This window comes from Thermobia domestica, chromosome 10 (genome assembly GCF_964235325.1).
Source record: "Thermobia domestica chromosome 10, izTheDome1.hap1.1, whole genome shotgun sequence".
NCBI lineage: Eukaryota > Metazoa > Arthropoda > Insecta > Zygentoma > Lepismatidae > Thermobia > Thermobia domestica.
In genome coordinates this window covers 231,040,951-231,066,829 of record NC_137463.1, presented here as the reverse complement: position 1 = coordinate 231,066,829, position 25,879 = coordinate 231,040,951, and the positions used below count along the sequence as shown (strand labels likewise).

The window sequence follows — 25,879 nt, the reverse complement described above, 5'->3', positions numbered from 1 at the left end:
ATATGTGTATGTGCGTCGCGTCTGCGACGGAAGTCTTCGTGGACTCTCTCTTTTCCCCAAATAAGGTGCTAAAATCTAACGCAGAAAGCGAACTTCGTCTTCAAGCATTCCTGCCTATAGACTGTTATAGTTATTTTTAGCTCTGACATCAATGGGTTGCATTGTGAGCCCCTCTGCTTGGTAGAAGCACGGGAAGATGGGGGAGGAAAGCCAAGTCAGTCTGACGAAAACCTTACAACGAATAACAGTACGTATACCTTGCTACGATTCAAGTAAATTAATCATTGCCAGTGGTGCGAAGAACGGCCATAGTAACGAATACTAACTATGTAGTGTGTTACGTTACGTTAGTAATTAATATATGATTACGATGAAAATGTTGCCGAGAAAAGAAGAGTCAAAGTTTAAAACGTCTGTTCGTAATTATTGCTTACAAAATCGTCTCGACGCCAAGGAACTAGCCACGCAATGGAGGAATTTCTACAGATCCAGTATAAAAAGAAGAAATGAAATGGGAAGAGGAGGAAAATCCCATTTCCGACTTCAAGTACATATCCACGGAACCACCCAGGAATCCTCTTTCATCGTGTCAATGCGAGTGACCAGGGAAAGTGCAAAATATTGGAAACAAATGATGTTGTGAAGTTCAACCGGTAACCTGCATCATCCGCGCTCGCAGTGAAGATAATTGGGCCAAGTGTAAAATTGCATCATGATATTTAATTATTTGAATCAAAGTGCCAGTGTATAATTTAATTTGTGTTAGTGAAGTTTCAGTGTTATTAATTAAAATCAAGAAATTATAATTACACGTATCCTTTTATAATAATTTACTAAAAAAATTACAATGACCTAAATTTATGTTTTAGAGTTTAAGAGAATTTAATTCACGTTTTCTTTCCAGCATAAATAATTAATGCCTGTACAACGTAATAATATTCGTATTATTAAATTGTATTGGCATTAGAGATGCAATTGGAATCAGTCTTTATGTCAGTTTCCCAGAATGTTCTGACCCGAACTCTGAACCGTACTGTCCAGTGGTTATATAGTCGACTTTGGTAGAAGCTCCGAATCGCTATTAAAGCCTAAAGGAGACGTCCAGGATGTAGAGGGTCGAACCCAAGACACTCATAGACGTGTCATAAAGTGTCTTCTCAAAAAGGGGACATAGAGGATCGAATCCCGGACTGTGATAAACGCCTAAGCCCTCACAGGGATCCACAGGACATGAACCCAATACTGTTATAGATGTCTTCCCGAACAGGAACATAAACTTCCGAACCCAATACTGTTATAGATATCTTCCCGAACAGGGACATAAACTTCCGATCCCTATACAGTTATTATATATATATATATATATATACATACATATATATGACATACCCTTCCTCAGACACATTATCAGCTATCAGATAATGTGTGCGAGGAAGGCTATATTACATAGCCGAAACTCTAACATATATATATATATATATATATATATATATATATATATATATATATATATATATATATATATATATATATATATATATATATATATATATATATATATATATATATATACACGTTAGAGTTTCGTTAACGTATATATATTTATACGTTATATATATATATATATACTGCTTCGGTCAGTTGGAATTTTATTAGTAATCTTGAATTTTCCAAAGCTACAATGAATAATTTACAAAATATAAATTTAGTTGATCCATCTTGTTTCCTTCTATGGGTAAAAACTTGCCAAACGTAAGCAATAAACGGTAAAACTTGCTAAATATAAACGTAAGCAATATGTTCTACCACATGGTAGGTTATTAACCTAATTTATCCTGTTTAATTATGCTTTATTACAACATGTAATCATATGGATGAAATTTACAATCATCCACATTACTTTTTTTTCTGGTGATTCCATCCTCTAGGAGATCCGTGGGATATAAGGATCTAGGTTCAACTTTGTGAACTTAGACTCTGGGAAGTAATCTGCGTTTTTGAGAACAGAAGTGTATAATAACCGAAAAATATTTTTAGAAAACACCAATTTGGAAACGAGTTTGTTGTAGCAACATAGATTTCAATACTGTATCGTATTTAAACAATTAGAATTTTCTGACATTGATATGAAGGAAATAGGACGAATTATTCAACAAATATTTCAAGACTGACCAGAACTTGGGTAAGATAAAAGTGTATGTATATGAGTACTTAAATGATGTACTATATTAAGTAATATATAATATATAGGAAATAAATATAAAACACGTTAACCAAGTAGTTTCGACATTCGGTAAAACATTAGACTACTTCGATTCTTACTAACTGGTTATTGTTACTAAAGTGCTATATTCTAAATTATGAATAGTGAAACTTTTCACAATTTAGCTTAGAATTATCCCGATGAAGGGTATTCATGTTTCATGCTTGAAATATCGACGAGAAATCAATGAGATTAGATGATACCACTAGAACATAAAAGAATAAGTACAAGTATTAAAATTATGATACTTAAATCTAAATTTGTTCTCAAAAGAGCATCATCGTGTTTGAATGATCCATTTTTCGCTGAGTGAGTTTTGCTGTTCTTCGCTGTTGTATAAATATTAATGTTGATAGGAAAGCTTTTAACTATTGGAGCTATATATGTTTGAAGTACTTTTCTCGTTGTAAGACACTGTGTGTTAGATTTGCTCTTACATGTACAGGTAGCTAATAAGAAAACATTATTAAATGTGTTATTCAGTTTACAAGTTATTTGTTTGTATGTTACTGCTAGGAGTATGTAATGCTGTTACCAGCATTGCGTTACTCGTTACGAGATTGTTTGTCACATTAGAAGAAGACAAATAACAAGAGATACAATCGCTGCTTAACTGTGCTCAGAAGTAATATTATTTACATACATATTACACAAAACATAAACAATTTGTTCGAACAGAATGATAATTGTCCATTATTATTGGCAACTAACGACATATTTTTTAATACAATAAAAAGTTGTTTTTCTAAACTCTCTTACAAGCTACAGAGAATTTAACCTCAAACATCTCTCTTCGATTACCTCAAACATCAAACATCTTCGTACAAATAGATATTAATGAAAGAGGAAACAATCGATTATATTAACACACCATATCATCTATAGATGTAAATTCCATAACGTACAAAGAGTGAAAAAGTGACTGACTGGACCGGGAGTCGAAACGGAGGTCCCGGATTCGAGTCTCGGTGGACGTTATCTTTGTACAACGTTAAGTTAAACAAAAATGAATGTTTAAGAGTTAATACTATTTTGAGCTACATTCCATTAACCATACAATCTACTGTTATCTTTGTGGTGTCATAATGTAGATTTTGATGAAGGTATACTTCAACATCAGTTTCATCTCAATATGTGGTGTGGCTGTCTTACACCATCAATTTTTAGGTTTACAAGAAAGAAAGGAAAGTTTTTCCAATCTTCTCTAGAACTACACATGACAATTTACAATGACCCTATTATTTTGTTCAGCTCAGAGATTTACAATTTTTTTTAGTCTAATATATACAAAAAGGAATAAAATACAATTTTATGTACATTTAAGTATTTTTATTTCAATTACAACCTTAAGGCATAATGTCAATAGTAAAATAGTATGTGCCGACATATGATTTTAATATGGTACATTAAACAAGAGCAAGAAATGAAGTGATCACATAGATTTACAAAGGTATAAAGACGAATCCCATAGAACATTGATTAGATTTAACGGTGAATCAATGCACTTCCTCTCAAAATTTAAGAGATGTGCACTATGATACTAGTGTCTTATGAAAGAAAATAGTACCCACTCATAAGAGACCATATAATATACGGTCCACCCAAATTTGAATTTTGGGAATTTTCAAGAACAAGTTCAAAGGACCTCTTGTAATGAATCATGGGGTACAACATTTCAAAATTCCCGTCTCATAACATGTGATAAAAGGGTGTGTTTGCTAATTCAAATTTTTCCGTCATAATATCACATGTTACATATATATTTTTAGCAATTTTTAATCCATGGAAGCAAACAAGTCGAATCAATAAAGTTTACAAAGGTGTATTTCTGTCCTATAGAATATTTACCACAGTTTATTTTTTGACAATTCCCAAATTTAAGAGGTGTTTGGATGTACTTCTCACAAAATCGGAGAGAAGTGTACCATGATACTTATGTCTTCATTAAGAGAAAGAGTCCCTACATTCATCTATATGATTATAAGTTGTAATAAAGCATCATTAAACAAGATAAATTAGGTCAATAACTTACCATATGGTAGAGCGTATTGCGTACATTTATATTTTCGCAATTTTTTATCCATAGAAGAAATATGAGTCTAGAGGATATTCACCAATTTTTATTTATTTATTTATTTATTTATTTATTTATTTATTTATTTATTATTATTATTATTATTATTATTATTATTATTATTATTAGTAGTAGTAGTAGTAGTAGTAGTAGTAGTAGTAGTAGTAGTAGTAGTAGTAGTAGTAGTAGTAGTAGTAGTAGTAGTAGTAGTAGTAGTAGTAGTAGTAGTAGTAGTATTTGTATTTGACAATATGCAAATTTAAAAGGTGGATTAGTGCACTCCTCCCGTAATTTCGTAGGGATGCATCATTGTACCCATGTCTTATGAAAGAGAATGGATCTCTGTACTCATGCATATAACCATATAATGTAATAAAATCTCATCAAAGATGATAAAATAGATCAAAACATCCGAAATTTGAATTTTTGGCAATTCTTTATCCATAGAAGGAAACGAGATGAACCAACAAATTTCAGAGATAGGTGCATAGCTTGGTTTATATTACCATACCAAATTTTTAAATTTGGCAATTTCCAAAATTTAAGATAATGTTCCTATCCACTCCTCCCAAAATTTGGAAAGTGAATCAACATACCCCAACCAAAATCTAGAGGACATCCATATCACGTCATCCGCTCACGTGATGTCCTTCAGTTATTCAGAGTTGAGTGAGCCCAAGTGAGAACTACAGTTTCGGGTGGAATCCAAACCTCTGTAATGCTTTCAAATATAAGTATGTCCCACTAGGAAATGAACTCAGGATCCAGTGCACGAAAGGCCGCGAGTTAGGAACGAAACCAGGCGAGAGGAAATCGAGGAAAAATTTGTTTAGTCTGTTTGAATATTATACAATTGGCAGTTCTGCAAATAGAAGGCATGAATCGCAGAATGTGTTATTGTTGTTAACTCTCGAAGCACAATCCTTCCAATAATATACTATAATGTATTATTATATCAGACGCGTAGCATGAAATTTCGAAATGAAGATGCCAAGTCAGTTACTTATATGACAAAATGCTACAGCAGACAACAAAACAAGAGTAATTTAAAATCCATTTTATCTAAGGCGTGAAAGGTAAGACTGAAAAATACACTAAATAAACAGATACATAGTTAATATTATATTGTCTCATGAATAGCAAGTGCAATTACAAAGTTTGAACTACTTTTTGTATTATTAAATACGGATAAGGTGGGGGAAATGCTGTAAACCCGTATTCGTTAATTTGAGAGGATAACATTTTGAAGTAATGCAATGCGACCAAGAGGGTGACCAAAGAAGGTAGAAGATGCCAACTGGAAAGTTTTAGGGCCGCGATGACTCAGTGATAGAGCGTTCACCTCTGATACATGAAGTCCTTGGTTCAATCCCAGCTCCCGTTAAGTGAACTTTGTGGTGGACAAACGCCGTGTGTGTGGATTTTTCTCGTTTCCTCCCACTTTCTTTATTCCACCATTTTATTCATTTCTCATCATCACCGTCTCCTTTAGCCTAGCCGGCATAACCATGGGACGTACAACTTACAGATTTCATTTCATTTTTTTCGAAAGTTTTAAATAGCAAAACAATACGAACCACAGTAAACCATGCATCAGCAATGATATTCGCCATATTTGTGCTCATAACTATCATCATCGTGGGAAGATAATTTTATTTTGCGATTTTTTTACTTGGTGACTGTATTTCTCTGATTCGGCTCGTGTTGTCCCGAATCGATTCCCGGTGGGGGTACAGTTGAACTACCAAGTAGTTCGGATTCCACTATAATCAGTAGGTATACATCTCCTTTAGCCTAGCAGGCATTACCATGGGACGTTAAACTAAATCAAAAAATGTATTTCTCTGAGACTCGTGATTGCCTATTATTATTTTAGTTTAACATCGAGCTATTACTCACCGATGCTAAGGGAGATTACGATGATGATAATGAATGAAATCGTGGAATGAAGAAAGTGAGAGGAAACGAAGAACCCCACGAAAACCCATACACATGGTGTTTGTCTACCATAAAACCCATGTGGCGGAAGCTGGAATCGAACCAGAAACCCAACACGCCAGAGCTGAGATCTCTACCGCTGAGTCACCGTAGCACCTTCTGAATTTTGAATTACGAGCTATTCACATTAAAATGTAAAATTTTGGGAACTTTTCTCATGATCTTAGGGCCACCACTTTTAAAAAATACATATTTTACTCTTCTGAGCCCCAGACTACCTGATTCTGAAATCAGAATTGCCTATTTTTAATTGTTCCCGAATCTACGACGTACAGACGAACTGATATGAAGAATTTAAAAGTGTTTCCGTGTTTTAGTTAATCAGTATTAGGAAAAAAAAAACTCAGACTACTTTTGTACATAATTATGTTAAGCTCGTAGAAACATAGAACGAAAAGTTGTAAATATTTTTCTGTCACTGCGTAATCCAATCGATAGATAGCGTAACATAATCACATGAGAACATACCTAACAAAGCGAGGAAATAAGTTTCCGTGACAAGGAAAGTTATTTTCTTATTGACCAAGGATAAACTTCCTCAAAAAACAACATTCCCTTTACCTGTGCATTATACGAATCATATCCCTGATTAGTAAATTCTATGTCTTTTCACTTTCACAATAATTGAAGTTGTTTTGTTAACTTTCTTGGTGTTGACATAGATAAATATTTTTTTTATATAAAGATTTTTTCAAATATGTGGTAATGACTTACGTCTTTATCAAGAATCACTCCTATAATACTCGGAGATAAGACACCTGTTATAGCACACATACCATTGCGAAATCCAGACAAGGTTCCTGTATTTGAAGAAATAAGTTTGAAAATGGAGTTAGATAATTTCGATCTAAGAAATTATTGAATATTCATTATTCATATGAAATACACACACACACACACACACACACATATATATATATATATATATATATATATATATATATATATATATATATATATATATTGCTGGTGCGTGAATACAGGCCAGGAAGTAACTTAAACGATACAAGAGAGGATATACTTGAGAAACGACTTTATAGACATCCTATATATATAGGGTGTCTATAAAGTCGTTTCTCAAGTATATCCTCTCTTGTATCGTTTAAGTTACTTCCTGGCCTGCATTCACGCACCAGCAACACAGCGGCAAATTTCAGGGGTGCATACCAAAAAAGTCAAGATTGAAGAGTGGTAGAAAAAAAATAGCTTCCATGAGAGAGAAATTTAAGGGATATCTATACTGAAAACTATGTTAGTGTTAGTATCACAATACGACCAAATTTCTTCGTTACAGATTAACTGTAATTGAAAATTTATTTACGATATTGTGTCTCTAGACTAATATTTAGTCGTTTTAGTGACCTTTGCTTTTATTTTATATCCTAGAGAAAGAGATACATATAATGTTTTGTATTTTGTGTGTGTGTGTGTTAGTTCTGCTTACACATAACTTAACACGAACAAATAAAGTACACAGAACTTTCTTAGGCCCAGAAGCGTAAAATACCTAACTACGGGGCTGATTATTTCTGTTAATAAAACTTCTGTATTTTTGACAATTATCTACTCTACAAAAACTGATTTACTCAGGGCAAATTATTTTCCATTCTACTATTACTCAAGTTCATTTGCACTTATCTTGCATCTTCTGTTAATGTTAAAAAATGTAAAATAATGCTAAATATTGTCGAAAGCTCACCAAACATACTTATTTCCAGCGTATAGCCATTCGCCACCATCGTGACGGCGGCTGGAATGATGGCGTTGAATAATTTCCTTTAATTTGACTTTTTATATAAATAGGTTTACTTCCTTGTATCAATAGGACCTTGGTTCCGAACTCAAGTTATACAGGGTGATTTTTTTAATATTCACAGATTTCATTTGGGTCTAGAATTTGTAACAACTGAAGTCCGATTTTCAAGCGGTTTGTGGTAAATGATCAAAGGAGATTTATGGATCTATGTTTACTGGTTTAAATTCATCCGGAGTAATATCGGTCACGCCTCAAGAAAAACAGCAAATATTCGCCAATGTACCCTACAATTGGAATGAGATGCGGTAAGGTGTGAAGATTTGAGTTTTTTTCTTTTTTTTCGTTACATGGCAACCTCACCAAGGTCAATAAGAAACAGGAAACTGGGTCGTTGTATTGCAAAATGCGGTGTACAGTTCTGTGCTACTGTATGAGTATGATCAGGACGTAGTGAGAATAGTGCACTCTTTAGAGCAACATGAGTTTATTGTTAAAAGTTTCTGGAGAACTGAATCTGTTGTTGCTACGCAAAGGGCATTTAGAAACAAATTTGCCTCACGTTCTACCGCAGACAAGAACATAATATGGTCGCTAGTGAATAAATTAGAAACAGGATCGCTTCTGAGTAAGACAGGGAAGCATCGGACCCCGCAGGCAGGTGTTGTGAAAGATGTCAGTTACCGACTTCTTAGGTCGCCCAAGAAATCTCTCCGTCGTTTGTTGCAAGAAACTGGCTATAGCTATTGAACATGTGATTTATGGGTGTTACCACGACCACTTAATTTGTATTCTCATTAACACTTAAAATGTATTCTGTAATTTCGCTTCAAAAATTAAAAACCTTATTGCAATGATAAGGTACACTAGTGAATATTTGCTGTTTTTCTTGAGGCGTAGCCGATATTACCCGGGATGAATTTAAATCAGTAAATAGTCCCATAAAACTCCCATCTTCCGTTGATCATTTGCCACAAATCGCATGAAAATTGGACTTCAGTTACAAATTCTAGACCCAAATGAAATCCGTGAGTTTGAAAAAATCAATCTGTACCTTGATTCAAATTTAGTGGATACTTTGGGATTTTGAGTTTTTAAAATTATTGTAGTTAATTTATAGAGTATATTCACAATAACAATTTTCAGAGTAGTTTACAAGAAAACTAAGGACGAATTAAATAGAAACATAATAAAATACATTATTACCTGCAAAATTAGGTGCCATGTCCAAAAATGCCTGAACGTGTCCTGATGTCAAAGCACCATTAAATGCCAAGGAAGTAGATAACATCGCAACAGAGGCTGTAGTGTTGCAACCAATAAATGCAAGGATGAGCAAACAAAAACAGGGTAATAGATGTGCTGAAAAAAAGTAGACATATATATATATATACAAGAGAATTCTGAAATGAGAATACAAAATGAATTACTCACCTGCAAATAGTGAAAACAAAATACATACTATACATTCTTTCGCTAAAGTATTTCATCAAGTGGAAGGGGCAAAGAGGAACAAAAAAATTTACGAGAAATCTGATTTTGTTATAGCATATTCTTATCCTATTACATTGATTTCTTGAATATTTTATGTACAAACCACGAACCACATTATTATAACACTCTATTTGATTTATTAGCACTCAGTTCTATTTTCACCGATGACAAATATTTTGTGAATATCATTTGCTATATTTTAAAGAAACGTCGTTCGTGTTCTTCAGGGTGCGACGGATTGCAATTTTACTTGCTCCTGATGCTATTAGATTATTGGTAAGGATGTTGAAAATGTATTTTTCTTACTACTACTTCCCTTCCCCTTCGTATTTGGTGAAAAAATATCAGCGATAGATCTCATAGCGTTCTTTATTATGGTCATTATAGTGATTAAGTTTTCACTATTTTCTTGTATATATACGTATATACATTTATGAAGAAGGGAAAAGTAGCAAACAACACAGAAAAAATGAGAAGCTATGTTGGAATGTAGGTAACGTGATAGAATTATTAGGCTATCAGTAGATCAAGTTTAGTGGAACATAAAACTAATAGGATGGACAGAGCAATGCAGAGGAATGAAGGAATAATAAATAAAAATGTTTACATTACTCATGGCAAAAGAATTAACCACAAATTAATGTTACTTGTACACCATGTCAAGGACTTTGGTTTGTATAGCGTAATATTTTTTTTCATTTAATATTGAAACTGAAAGTGCAATTAGATTTCTAGCACTTCTGCTTTTAGTAAAGAGATAAGAGTAAAAATAAAATATATTCGTGGGATGTATAATTGATTCGAGAAACCGCTTCCATCTATTACCTATTTTATTCCATAGCGACCAATGTTAAAACCGGAAATAATTGATTTCTGCCACTTCTGTTTTAGTATACAGATAAGAGTGGCAATGGAATATATTCTTGGGACGGACAAAGCGACTTATCTTGTACCTCCGTCTTTTTCTTTTAATTGACTATTACCGAATCCTTTCCTTACAACGGTATTAACGTTATATGCCGCATGGTATATTTTATTTAGCCTTTGTGTATACGGTTAAAATTCTTAGAATTGAACTTTTGCCAGACGAAATTCTTGAAAGTGCAGCCAGGAGCTTCTAACGAATATACATGTATCTGAGAGAATAGCTTAACTGAACATACAAATATTCGTTGCGAAAGTTCCGTATTAGGAAAGAAAGTAAGCGAAGTGTTAACGAATTTAACTTCGTTTGTTATATCATTGCTTATTGTAACTATTGCATTAGTTGCTGTTCAACAACGCTTGTAGATGGCAAAAACGGGAATTTCCTCGTGTTAATTCCATTAATTATTAAATGTAATTGTATTGTGATACACATTAATAAGTGTTGAACCCTCATCATATTGTCTTATTCTCTGTGTGGGGAAAGTGAAAAACGATGCCTTGTCTTTCTCCCTCCTCTCCCCTGAGGAACAAGATATTATCAAGACTCCGTGGTTGATGGAAGAAGCTAAAGTCAATCGATAGCCAAGAGACAGCTGGACAAGAAGCAATGAGGCCGTGAAAAGAAAGTAAAGCGCCATCGCTAGGCGCCCGGCCTTTCTTTGCACATTTTTCTTATATACAAAATAGTTAAATTGTTCTCCTACTATTACAACACCAAAACATAACCATCAAGAAATGTACAACAAATACTTTTCTTTGTACTTCTTTATCTAATAGGTTTAGTGCTCGGAATAGAACAATAACGATGCAGCAATCCCTCAGAAACACAGAATAGTGAAAAATATGCGATGGCGGAATTCTTCAGAATTTGTGGAATCACCTAGAATTTCTGAAATAACTTTTATCTACCATTCGTTATATACGTTAGTTTCTGTCACAGCGCATAAATAAAAATTAATTAAAAATAATAACATTAATAATGATAATCTAATAATTAGATTTGTATATTTTTTAGTGCTTGATTCAAGTGTTTGTACATATAAAATGTAGCGTTATACTTTAAAATCATTTTTCTTCTTTAATAAATTCATTACAATGTATCATTCATCCTATGAATCTAGCCAATTCAAAATAACATTTTAAGTGAATAATTCTGTTTACATGCAAATGTTTTAGCAACCTAATTTTTTACTACAGTCCCAATTATTTTTCTCGTTGTTACAATTTCTTAAATGAAGGTAGAATAATAATAATAATTACATTACATTTTGTTAACTAGCAAAGTTCAATTTGGTTTGTTTAGATGAATCTCTGGATTGGCCACTTCTCCTTATTTTTACTTCTACCAGCAGCTTTTGTGCCTGTTGTGGCCACTTACCGTTAATCAGTAAAAAGTCAAACCCGTAATTTCTTATAAATTGGTGATTCCTTTACAGGAAAGTATGAAATTGAATCCAAATTTCTTATAAATTGGCTTTTTCCTGAACAGGGGCATCAGAGATCGAACCCTGTACCTCTTACAAATCGTCATCTCCTCACAGGGACATATGTCAATTGTAGGCAAATACGTTATATAAATGACTGTGCCTAACGTGGTACATGCGGAATTAAACCTGTCTTATTAATTCTATATCATTCTTATATCATTTACATCTCTTATTGAAGTATTTGCTATTCTATAAAGAACAATTTACTCACAGTCAGAATATTCCGCGGACTTTGATTTCTAATATCACCTAATGTTTATGAATTATATCTAAGCAATTCACCCACTGCTTGTATGAAAGTACTATTTTCCAATTTAACGATTTATGTAAAATTGCACTATTGTATTTGTTGTCACTAAATTTACATTTTGTGGTTGTTGTAAACACTGTTTCCTGCTGACGGTTTTAAACAACACGCAAACATTATTTTACATTATATAACTTATGTGGACGAACACTTATTTTGTCTATATACAAATTAACTTTCATTAAACTTTTTTCCATTAAACTAAAGGTTCATCCTTTTTATTAGTTTCAGGTATGTTCCTGCATTTTTTTAAATCTTTTTCCTAATATTCTGGATAAATTATTATTTAAAACACAGTGAATACTACAATAGAACGTATTAAGGTAAGGATCCGGCAATGTAACAAAATGGTATTGACGATGTTACGGAAAGGGAGGAAATATTCAATTAAAAGAAAAATACGGAAGTAAAAAAAATTAGTTTAACGTCCCACGTTTATGCCCGTTAAGCTAAAGAGAGACAATGATTAAGGCAAGTGAATGATGGTGAAAGAATTGGTGGAATGAGGCTGTGGGAGGAAACAAGAGTACCACGAGAAAACCCACGGACACGATGTTGTCCACCACAAACTTACTTGGCCAGGCATCGAAACCAGGGACTCCACGCACCAGAGATAAGACGGAGGTACAAGATAACCTGCTTTGTTATGAATATGTGCCCTATAGCTTCTATCAGTAAATATTCTTGAGACGCTTAATTAATTATTAAGGAAAACAGCTTCTCGCTATTTAATACCATTTCTATTCTGTGGTGAACCGGAAGTAGTTGATTTCTGTTATTTCCTGTTTGAATAGAGGATTACGAGAGAAGATGGTGCCTATTCTTAGAACGTTAGATCGATTCTAGGAAACGCTTGTCACCATCTTTTATCGTTTTTGCTCTTGGGACGCTTAATCAATTGTAGGAAACCGTGTCTTGCTATTTATTCCATTTTTGCTCTATGGTTATCTAAGTAAAAAGAGGAAATAGTTGATTTCTACTAATTCTGTTTTAATGTCACCTCCATTAACGAATTCCATTCTTAAATTTGGACCCTCTACATAATGACAAAATTTGGTGTTGATTCATCAAGTAATTCTTGCAATTTTTTGTCTCCCGAATGGATAGACGGATACATGGATAGGGTAAATATATAAAGGAGTTTTGGTAAAGCCAACTCTAATGATAGAACGTACAAGCCTACGTCCTTCCAAAAGGACTTTTGTACAGAGCCACCGTCCTGCCAGTCTTAAAAAACATGATTTTTTTTCTGCGCTAACCCTAGAGTTCATGCTTTTTCCACTAGGAAAACTTTTGTCCTGCTGAAATACACAAAGTACTCTATTATAGATAAACATGGCAGGAATTTTAGGACGTTACGTCCTGCCGGAAGGACGTTGTACGTTCTATCATTAAGAATGTAAATTTAGTGTAAATAATTATACTAACAATATGTAAAATAATAACAACAGTAATACAAAAAGAAATTGTAGTTATTCAAGATATTCCAGATGGCAGTGTGTCTTGTTATCTCTTTCTGATGGATTCTGAAGAGTCTAGGAAATGGTTACTGAAACTGTGGCTCGCGGACCACAAGTAGCCCTCGAGGTCTGCCATTGTGGTTCTCTTAGATTGAGCATTTGTCCAAAGAAGAAAGGAAAAATAAAAATTAAAGTGATTATGTATTACATTATAGTTAAGAATTTCAAATAGATATGAACTGTATAATTTAATAAAATGAAGATTATACATTCTCTAATAGCTTAGTAGAAGTGCATATTATTATAAAATATTCTTAACAGAGTTCAGTTATTTAAAACTAATACCAACATTATTTCTTTAATACCAATATAAAATAAAGGAAATTTTAATTAATATTATTTTAAAAAATATAAGTATATTGATATGATATATGGTCAGAACGTTTAAAAAATTATAAATTTGCTTTCAAAGGAAACAAGAGTACAATGGCCCATAAACATCCTGAGTAATAAGAATGGTCCACTCGAATAAAGTTTGAGAATTACTGGTATACGAAGCCTTACAACATGGATCCCCTTAAATATTTTCCAACTTTTCCTTTGTTCCTTAAGTTTTCTTTTCTCCCTACTTCTTTTTTCTCTCTATCTTCTTCATAGTGTGTTTCTCTAATCTTGTGATATTTTCACTCTTTTCTGACACTAATTCATTTTCTATTCCCACTTCGTGGTTTCTTTGTTCCAACTATATATATTAAAGCAACGGATCCATTCGTTTTGTGTTTTTAGTCACTCATCAAACGTATTTCACTTTATTTCTGTATTGTAATCAATACTTTTCTTTATTTATCATATGGTTAAAATCATGTGCATGCATACGTCATGAAACGTGTGTAATACTTGGCAATCTATTTAAGACTGTAGATGTTACGCTACATAGATCATCTTTAAAATTTTATTCATTGGTGGAGAAATGTTTTGTAACTTTTCTGAAAGAAAAGAGAGTGGTTCCAACATCCCCTCCTTTTTAAAAATGAATTTCATTTTAAAATTCTTTTATTATTTATGAAATGAATTCCGTTTACTCTGTTGTCCAAGATATACTTCGATTAAAAGGAAAAGATACAGAACTACTGGAGCTACATAAATAACTCATGAAGTTGGTGAGTTTTCTTCATAATTGCAGAAGTACATACATAAAGAATTGATACTTCGAAATATAAATAAAACATTCCCAAGTAGTTTTTCGATTTATTTTTAATACATAAGACTACTAAAAATGTATATAATAAAATCAGTTACTACTTACAAACGCAGATGGATATCTTTCTGAGAATTACTAAACGTAGCAATTTCCTTGTGAGCAAGAGGTCAATTATATTTCCAAATAGGATCCCAAAGAAGTAGCGACAAAGGAACGGCAGCGCAGACAAGAAACCATTCTAAAAAAAAAAAAAAAAAAAAAAAAAAAAAAAAAAAAAAAAAAAAACCTTTTAAATGCATTTTTTAACATGTTTAATTTTTTTAAAATTATTTAAAAGTTAATTTTAGAAAATTGTGTTTAAAGTTTCAGTTTTGGTGCTGTAGAGATTAGCTGTGCTGTCAAACATGAAGAGTAAAACTATCATACACCATCAATGCCAAACCATATTACACCTCTACTAGTTCTTAATACCAAGTAAGTTGTAATATTAGTAAAAAGTGCTATATTTACATAACTAGCCGAATAAATACGCAATTCATATACGAAACAGAATCAAATCTCTTGCTGCTATTATTATAATAAATACACCGATTTTTCGTACGTGTAATTCTCTATTCACACCCTATTACAGTAAGTGCTCTTTAACCCAGTATTCTATGGTTCGGCACATTCTGTAATCCGGCATTGATAGAGCCGCTCGCTTTTTTTTTTTTTTTTTTTTTTTTTTAAGTGGATTCGGGCTTTTGCTCAATGATTATCGTGATTGTCAATTGTCATTTCAGTATAGTGTTTTCTGTTTTCCTCTTGGTTACCTATCAACAGGGCCGGCTCTATCATATGTGCAACATGTGCATTTGCATACAGTGGCAAGTTTTGAGGGGCGGCAAAATCTATCATAACTATATTATTTAAAATAAATATTTCTTGTTAGAAAGAGACTTCATGATGATGGTAGTTAAATTTACTAAACTGACCTTGTATTTCAATACTACATTCATAAACCATGTTTAGGTCTCATTAGTTTAAGACCAAAGCAATGATCAAACAAATCCCAGCATGAATTGTTTGATTGTTGTCAAATACAAGAACTCAATTTTCTAACAGTAGCGAACGCCTGTTTTATTTAGTTAGTTATTACAGTTTTGATATGAAAACTAGTCTTTTCTTTCTCACAAACAAGTTCCTTATCATTGAATTTGGAAACAAGTTAAAAAAAAAAAAAAAAAACAGATGTAGAAAGAAAATCAAGAAACAAAGATAAAAGAGCTAGTTGTATTGAAATTGCAAACTCATATATTGAGATTGAAGCTCGATATTTAATTCTACTAAAAGGATTTTCATCTTTCTTCTGCAGGTGTGTTTGCATTATCTTTCACTAACATAATAGATTATTATTTAAAGAAAAAAAGACACAATGAGATTGTATTTGTAGTGTTTAGGGCTTTCTGTGTGCGATTGTTCTTTCCATAACCTTCGTTGTTCATGATGGGGTAGCATACTTAAACTCGTGGCTTTTAACGTTTGTTCTTTCTGGAGAAAGGGGGCGGCAAATGATGCCATTGCACGGGGTGGCAAATTGCCTAGGGTCGGTCCTGCCTATCAGCACAGTGTTCCCAAAGTCCAGCACTAGTTCTTGAAGTGCTAAAAAAAAGCTAATAAGTGTAAGCATATCATTCTCGCTATACAACAGAAACTAGGGATAATTAATCGTCTCTAACAAAGCGAATACAAGAAAAACTAATAATGTGCGATTTTAAGATTTGTGCACTAGGATAGTTATATCGTCTGTGTAAGTTCAGAATATGGGCCAAAACACATGTTTTATTCGTTTGCATTCTTATCTGGAGTGATTTATCTTTGGTATTCCTATTAGAACTATAATGACGTTCGATGATCCGGCAAAATCGCTAGTCTGGCACGGCCGTGAACCCGAACGTGCCGGATTAAAGAGAGTCTACTTTACATCTTTACACCTCAAAATCATTACACTTGGTTATATACATATAACGTAATTTCAGATTTTGATTAAGAATAAAAAGTTCGACGAAATATTGGTAGTCAATGAAAATATACAATCAGTTCGAAATAAACAAAGTGATCTGGAAATTATGTTAGAAATATATGATATAGATGTATAGTGTCCATCAGAACATTGGCTTGACTTAAACGAACAAATAATTACTCCTGGTTATAGTTTGGTATCTAAATACTGTTGAAATACAATGAAATGTGGGAATGTTTGTATATTAATGAAAAACACGGTTAGGAGCTCACGCTCCAAAGTAGTTGACCAAATAGAAAGCATTGATAGACAGTTTGAATACACAGCAGTAGAATTAACAAACAAAAAAAAAAAAAAAAAAAAAAAAGCAAATCATTATTGTACCTAAATAATATATCGCCCACCAGATTCCAAATGTTTCTATTAAAAAACAAACAAAAAAAAAAAAACTACAACAGCTTTTGAGCTAAGTTATCAGTAAATATGATACAGTTTTACTATGCATGATTTTAGTATAGATCTAAAAGAAACAAAGACAATGCGCAATACATTCCTCAACATTTTATCAAGTTTCAATTTACATATGACAATATTTGAACCAACTTATTTCAAAAAATCTTCCTGCAGTTCAATTGACAATATATTTACAAATCTTCATTTATACTGTTACAAATCTCGAATTCTAAACATGGCATTGAATAATCACGTAGGACAAACCTTGTATTTGACATGTTCCTCCAAATATAGCGAACAAATTATAAGAATATTAGGGGAAAGACACTGTACTGAACACAAAATAGCGAAATTTCTGTCTCTGCTTGAAAATGAAAATTTCATAAATGACAAAAATGTAAAACCTAATGTTAATGGCATGTACAGATACTTCATTCATAAATTTAAACTATTATTTGAAAGCACCTTCTCTTGCCTAATGGAAAAGTAAGTAACACACATAACAAACCATGGATTACAAATGACATTATAGTATGAAACTGAAAGAACTGTTCAATCTTTTTATTTATTTATTTATTTATTGAACCAATTCCCAGATACAGCATAACTTTGCCATTTTACACAGGGACATGCTAACAAAAGAAAGAAGAAAACATGCAAACAATTTAGAAATTCTTGAATGTTATAAAAAATATATATAAATATCTATACACAGAAGACATTAATAAAGCCAAAAGAACTGTAACTGTAATAAAATAAACAGTATATATAATAAATGCAAAGATTTATGGAATATAACGAAATATCAATTAGAAAAAGTAAATGAAAAACACAAAAATATAGAGTTGAATATAAAAACAGAAACTTAAGTATAAATGGCCCAAAATTAATTTTTGAGTACATAAATAATCACTTTTGTATCGTTGCAGAGGAAGTTATTCGTGGTATATCTATCCAAAGTGACAGAAGTATACTACAGTCGCTTAAATTTATTAGTAAATTAATTTTCCTTACCCCAACTTCCCCACAAAAGATAGTGGAATTAGTACATAAATTTGAAAATATAAAGTCTGCAGGAATGGATGAAATTCCACGGTTTCTTTTGAAGAAATGTCTTATCTTATCGTACTTGCATTAGCAAACATAATTAAAGAGTCATTTTCTCAAGGAATCCGCCCTGATGCATTAAAACTCTCTTTCGTCAAACGTCTGTTCAAAATAGGATGTAGAAAGGAAATAGAAAATTACCGTCCTATTTGACTCCCTTCTATTTTTTTTTTCAAAACTTATTCAAAAACTAGTATGTAAGCGACTAATAAATTTCATTAATGAACAAGTCTTAATCTCGAAATCGCAACATGGCTTTGTATAAAACAAAACTACAATTACTGCGATATATATGAACATATCAAGGTACATGTAACATCTGTTGATCAAAAGTCAACCCTGTAGGCGTATATTGTGATCCTTCAAAAGCTTTTGATTGTATAGATCATGATATACTTTTTGGTGAATTATAAAAATATGGATTAGGGGTATAGCTTTGGAGTGGTTCAAATCATACTTGTGCAACATTAACTCTTAACCAGATGCACTCTTTTATTCACCGTTAGTAGGCGCGTGGGGAGGGGGGGGGGTAAATTTTATCCCAATGCTATTTTACTTTTGTGATTAAAGTATTGTTCGGATTTATTTGAAAACAAATTTGTGGTATTACATAGCCTATTGCAGCCACTATAATATGTTTTGATATAAAAAATGAGATAACAATGAAATTTAAAAAAAAATAAAAATCAAATTGCGTGGTATTTTATCTTTCTTCGTTCACACTTGGGGGTTAAATTTAGACCCCCGCGCCCAGTTACGGGTTAAACAAATCGTGCAAATTCTTCATATGGACGAAACAATTAAAACTGAACAAGATAAACTCCAATGAACAAATAAATAGAAAAGGTGTTCCACAAGGGTCAGTTCTAGGACCTTTATTCTTTTCTATATTTCTTGATGATTTATACGTAGAAAAGGATAAAACACTTTTTTCGTTAATGATACACCGTTAATTGAACTGGGAAAGACATAGATAGCTTGCAAAAAGTCATTGATCTTACAACATCGTAACTTATACACTGGTTTTCTGCAAATAAATTAAAACTAAACGCTGATAAAATAAAGTGTCTCTTACCATTTATTTCACAATTCCTAATACCGCAGATATCCATGAATCATGAAGTATGTACATTTGCTAATATCGTAAAATTTTTAAATATGTATCTAGATGATAAATTTTCAAGACAAGAACATGTAGACAAACTAAGCAAAAAAACTAGCCCACGCTCCGTACGTAATACAAACTCTAGTCCCAATTTTGAATCTACAATCAATTATGTCCCTGTACTATGCCATATTCTATTCTTATATTAAATACGGAATTGCCTTCTGGGGTTCTTCGCCACAACTTCAAAATATGTTCAAACAACAAGAACGTGTCATAAGAATAATATATCCATATAGGTGTAAAACTACATAATAAGCTACCTGGGTATATAAGAGATATTCATAGGAAAAGTTCCTTTGTTAACTCAGTGCGCAACCTACTATTAAATAATACATCTTATACAGTAGGTGAATATCTAAGCAGCTCATTGTGCACATTCGAAAAGTAATTAAATTCCTATTGTATATATCAGATGGTAAATACAAACATCTATACTATATATATATAGTAACTGAAATAGTAATTAAATTCATATATACCATTATTATATAGATTGTAGAAATGGTTTATTCTACGTATTTTTTTAGAAGTTGTTAAAACAAGATCATTGTATTTGTTCTAATTATTGTATTTTTTTAAAGTACTGATTAGTTTTATAGCATTTTGTACAAATGTATATGTCACTACAAAATGATTAATAAATCTAATATAATCTAATCTATAGGGAAGCAATTGTTGTTGACGGGTTTATGTTCTTCTATGTTGTTTATACTGCTGATTCGTAAGGTATGTGATAATGTCTGACTGTATATAAAGAATGTGACAGGCATAATAGCATGGTTCGTGAAGGGATATCGGTTTTGTAAACATAACTAGAGAAATATTTTTCTTTCATCGAAGAACAAGGTATTATTTCTAGTTATGTTTTCTCAATTGTAGATGGTATCTGCAGAGATTTTTCCAGAAACTACGGAAGATTTATTATTCTACAGTATACCATATACATTATTAAATCAAAAGAATCGCAGCGTGGACACATGGAAGAAAATATATATAACAGTAAAAGATACATGCGAGCAATAGTTAAGGATAAAAACATCCAGAAGAAACTAAATAGATACTTTGAAGTTTTCGAAGCATCTCGTCGAAGTATAGGAGAAAGTAAAATAGAAGGAAAAGAGAGTCACTTTTATATCTAACGGTCGGTACGTACGGCGTGAGTGACGTTCCAGATCCCCGTCTTCTTTCCTTCTTTTTCTCCCACATTCTGGGGCAAGACGATTACCTTCATAGCTTCAAAGTACCTATTTAGTTTCTCCTGAATGCTTTTTGCTCATAACTATCAGGTAAGTACCCTTGTGTAACATAAAAGATACTTACATGATGGTTACGTATATCTTTCCTCTTTTATACAAGCCAGAATGTTTATTGTATATTTGTCCACTATATAAGTCCACTCCACTGAATCGTTTAAAATTATTTCTTTTTAAATAGTTACCAAGTCGACCTGAGTTTTTGTTATGTTATTTGCATGGATTCAAAAAGATATGTCATAAGAGTATATCACGGGTATCTAAAATTAGGCAGATGAAATTTAATATATATAAACTCTTTAATAGAAATAAATTGATACGTGTGACAGCGTTTCCGAAAATTTCTCTTCTAAAGGGGCAACGAGAAATTAAATTTCCCAATTTGTATTCATAAAATTGCAAAAATGTAGAAATGGTTGAATGCTTAAAATAAATTTTGGAACATACTCGTAGTTAGTACCTACCTCGAACTAGTTTTTGACGTCACTTTAGTCAAAATGTACTTCCTAAGGAGAAAGGGAAGTGAGTTTAAATTTTTTCCCGAAGAAAAACGGCTGCGCTGCTGGAAATTAATTATTGTTTTGAGTTGCTTTTCTTCTCGGTTCATTTCGATTGAAATATGCATCGCAAGAGAAAAAAGAGAGAGGGTGAGATCAATTATTTTCTATAAACATCTATTTCCGTGCGAAGAAGGAGCATTTCTGCTAATATAATATAAAAATAAAAATTACTCATATTATTGTTTTCAACATATATTATTGATATATTTAGCTCTGTAGCATCACTCGATTTCGCTTTCAATCAAATATTGTATATGTATAATTTTATGATAATAATAACATATTGCATGGTTAGCTTAAATGATTCATTTGTTTTGAAAAGGCTATATTTTCAGAAGAATTACACATACACACATGAAAGATATATGAAAAGAACCATAAACTCACCAAGTTTGTATTGGGTGGCAGCACAAGTTCATTATCTTTCCGATCGAATGTGGCAGTGTGCCAGTACGAGGTTAGTACGTGTCGAAAATGGAGAGAAAGCAACAAAAAAGACGTCGAGTATCGTCTGGAGATTGTCGTGGCACCAAAGAGGCACATATTGCTAAACATCTGTAGAGGGTGTATGAACTTGGTGAATTTGGGCTTCTTTTCATATATCTTCCATGTGTGTACTTGTAATTCTTTAGAAAATATAGCTTTTTCAAAATGAACGAATCATTTATGTTAGCACTGTATTTTATTATTATTATTATTATTATTATTATTATTATTATTATTATTATTATTATTATTATTATTATTATTATTATTATTATTAAGTGTAATCGAACTCATCTTCAAATTGATCTGTTTATACGTAGTATTGTTTTTTAATGTTCAAACAGTCCATATCTGATGCGTGGAATTGTGTGATTATTTTTCTGCGTCAATATATACATACATACATATATACATGTACACTCATGTCCAAAGTTATTGTCGCATGTCTGTAAATATTTTGTTGTAGGAATATAATTTGATAATGAATTCGCCCGGTATTTCTTATAATGTTAGTATGTGTATAATCGGCACAGACATGCATATGGCAAATTTCATGTCAAAAGTGCAGTAAATAAGAACAATTAAACGAAAATAAAACTTTCCTGTCCATTTAGCATCATTTTGTTTTACTCATTCTAATTTTCCTATTTATAATTCTTTTCCTATGAAATTTACCACAAATGTACATTTTCCGATTATACACATAGTATCAGTACTAAAAGTATCCTGCAAAATCATTATCAAATTATATTCTTACAAGAAGACAGTTACAGATATGCGACAATAATTTTGGACATGAGTGTACATAAAAATAGGACCTACTTCTTTAATGTTGAATCCAAGAACACTGTCGATGTATTTAGGCCCAAGGGAAAACATTGTATAAAAGCCCCAATCGCTGCCCATGCTAGCTAACACACTTGCCCATACTTCACGAGATGTAAGAACTGAGCGCCACGGAACTGGAATCCTCTGTGGATAGATGATGACATTTAGTGGATATTGTGATAATAAAACGTTCTGTGCATAACAACAATAATTTTATATATGGAATACATTACACAAGTAGGTATTGTATGTAACTGTTACGCTAACAAATTTTAAAATTAAAAGAAAAGCATTCTTAGTAGATAAATACCTAGGTATTTACAAGTTTACGTTACTTAGCTTAAGATAGATCTGCAGTAATATTAGAGCACGTTGGTTGCCAGTTATGTGTATTTTAAACTTGAAACCTAAACATTTGATCGTAATGCTGTGAAAGATCTGAACTACAAAAGTAAGCTTTCATTAAGCTGAATTGCAATAAACCTAGAAGTTTTGAATTGACTCTTTAAGAGACTTCTAAGTCGGAATATTGCAAAAATATGTAAAGAATATATAAAAGCTTTCATATAATTCACAAGTTAAATCCTTGATTTGAAAATTAAATAATATGCGATTTTTAACTAGCCTATGTAGAATATTTTGGTTTAAATATCTTGAACGGAACTAATTCTTAAATACGATTATGACTATATGTTCATTCATTTCACTTATGTTGATTTGTTATTACGAAATATTAAAATAATTTCATTTACTGGTTGCTACAAGCAAGTCAAAAATAATAGTTAGTATTTCAGTGTTTGGGCATGGATACACATGTATATAAATATATCATGTGTATAAATATACACATAGCTTATAAATATATCCAGGACCAATTTGGAAGGTAAGGTTCCTTTAACCTTTTCTCACTGCCTGTACCATTCTCAGATTTTCCATAAATAAAATACTATTACTTTAACAAATATCCATAAACCAGTAGTTGAATTGATAGCACGGTCGTCTTTGTATTTTGCGTAATTCGATTCTCTGAGTGACTTCAATTTCATTAGACAATGAAGTATAATTGTTGGACTAATCTAGATAATTGTATAATATAAGTAATAGAAATATAAGTTCTTATGTACCTTGCGCAAAAGTGTTATATTTTATCCTTTTCATCTCCAAATCATTACAAATCAGAAGTTGAATGTGGAATTCGATGTTATTTTTAGTAAGACAGAAAATGTGCATTTTGTAATTCATTTAAAAAGTTTTAAGTGTGAAAGTTTTTTAAAAAAAATTTTAAGAAATTTATCTAATGAAATATTGATGAGGAAGGACCATATATGTAGCCAGTCTGTGATTCATTTCCTTTTTTAATTCTTCATAAAGTGTGACCCACGCATAAGCTTGTAGTTCATAAAGCAAATGAAATATTGGGAGAGCGAAAGAATAAAATATTATACTTTTGCACAAGGTACGTAAAAATTTTTGTTTCTATTATTATTCAAAACTTGCATAAACAATATGAAAACTGTAACGCATTAGGTAATTTGTAAATAAAATAAATAAATAAATACAGAAGCATGTATACATTTTACAAAAGGAAGATATACAACTATGTATGATTAACTTCTAAAATTTATAAATCAGATTTTTAATAGATCATCTGTGTAATTTATTGCGTATGATCGTAAAATATCAACTACTTCTTGAAGAACATGAAATACTATGGTGAAGGGCTGCCCCTATGATGGCCATTTCAAAATGGAGGCTAACTATTTCTGAAAACATTCATATCTCAAAATTTTGTCATTCGATTTTTATTTTTGTTCTGTTTATAATTAATAGTTCAGAATCAGAACAATGTTGTTTACATATTATATTCTAAAAATAATAATTTCCAATATTTTTCTTTCTACTTATTATAATCATTGTAGGTATTTTCTGCCATTATTGGCAGTTCATTTGGCTGAGAAACTTCTCTGCACCATGGTCCTCACCTATCCTCTTCATCTTCACATTGGAATTTTTTGTTTTAATACTATCCATCAATTGTATTGTGTTTCACCCCTCCCTTTTTTCCTGCCACCATACTTTCTATCACGTCCCTCATGATACATTTTCTTCACAACAAATGTCCCGACCAGTTTCTCTTTTTCTTTTGAATTACATATAAAAGAGTTATTTTCTCCAGTACTATTTCTAACACACCCTAGTTCGTTTTCCGTTCGATGCACCTAATTCTTGCCATCCTTCTTCACCTTCACATTACAAAGGCGTCCAGTCGTTTTTCTCACTTTTCCATAGTGTTCATATTTCTGCCCCACACAGTACAATACATCACAGGCAACATTTTGTGAACTCTGTTCTCAACTCTTTATTTAAGATCCCACAGAACAGACTCTTCTCCTTTCTAAATGCTTCTTTTGCCATTTCTATAAAATTCTTCCATCATCATTCACTTGCCTTAACCATCCGTCTCCCTTATCCTAAAAGGGTACGGAAACGTGGTACGTTAAACTGAAAGACTTCATTTCATTTTCATTTTCAATAAAATTAAACATTTCCAGTACAACGTTTACTAACGTACAAATATCCAAATATTTATTACAGAAAGTCTTTTATAAATCACGTTTTACAAAAGCCTGCCATAAATATATGTTTCAACACGTATGAGTTTGATAGGAATACAACTGCTTACCTTATCATGGTCAACCGACGATCCCAATTCGGAGACTATATATTCCTTTTCATTTGCAGAAATTCGAGGGTGATTATGAGGACTGTCATAAACAAGAAACCACCAGAAACCGCTACAAATCAGTCCAACAATTCCGCTCATGTAAAATACTGAAGTCCATCCGAATGCTGATAATACTAAGCCACAAAGTGGAAGTGTAATGGCTGTTCCAAGAGTACCTCCTTGTATTCAATGTAAATAATTAAAAGTTTTGCATTAATTTCACATTAAAGTTATATTCGGTAAGTAACACTCAACAGAAATAACTAATATAGAAAGATAGTTATTTCTATTTGTTGTGTGTTACTTGTGTTCGATTACAAATTAAATAGTTAT

The 25,879-nt window shown here is 32.0% G+C and overlaps 1 protein-coding gene across 1 annotated transcript in view; it reads right to left on the bottom strand.

The window, feature by feature from the left end:
• Positions 1–25,879, bottom strand: part of LOC145663057 (sialin-like) — an 80,853-nt gene that overhangs the window by 4,380 nt on the left and 50,594 nt on the right. The window contains exons 5-9 of the mRNA XM_081729219.1: positions 25,505–25,725; positions 22,816–22,965; positions 15,070–15,202; positions 9,295–9,450; positions 7,050–7,135 (exon numbers count right to left, since the gene is read on the bottom strand). Of these exons, the coding sequence (XP_081585345.1) occupies positions 7,050–7,135; positions 9,295–9,450; positions 15,070–15,202; positions 22,816–22,965; positions 25,505–25,725 (746 nt within the window). The remainder of the gene's footprint in view (positions 1–7,049; positions 7,136–9,294; positions 9,451–15,069; positions 15,203–22,815; positions 22,966–25,504; positions 25,726–25,879) is intronic.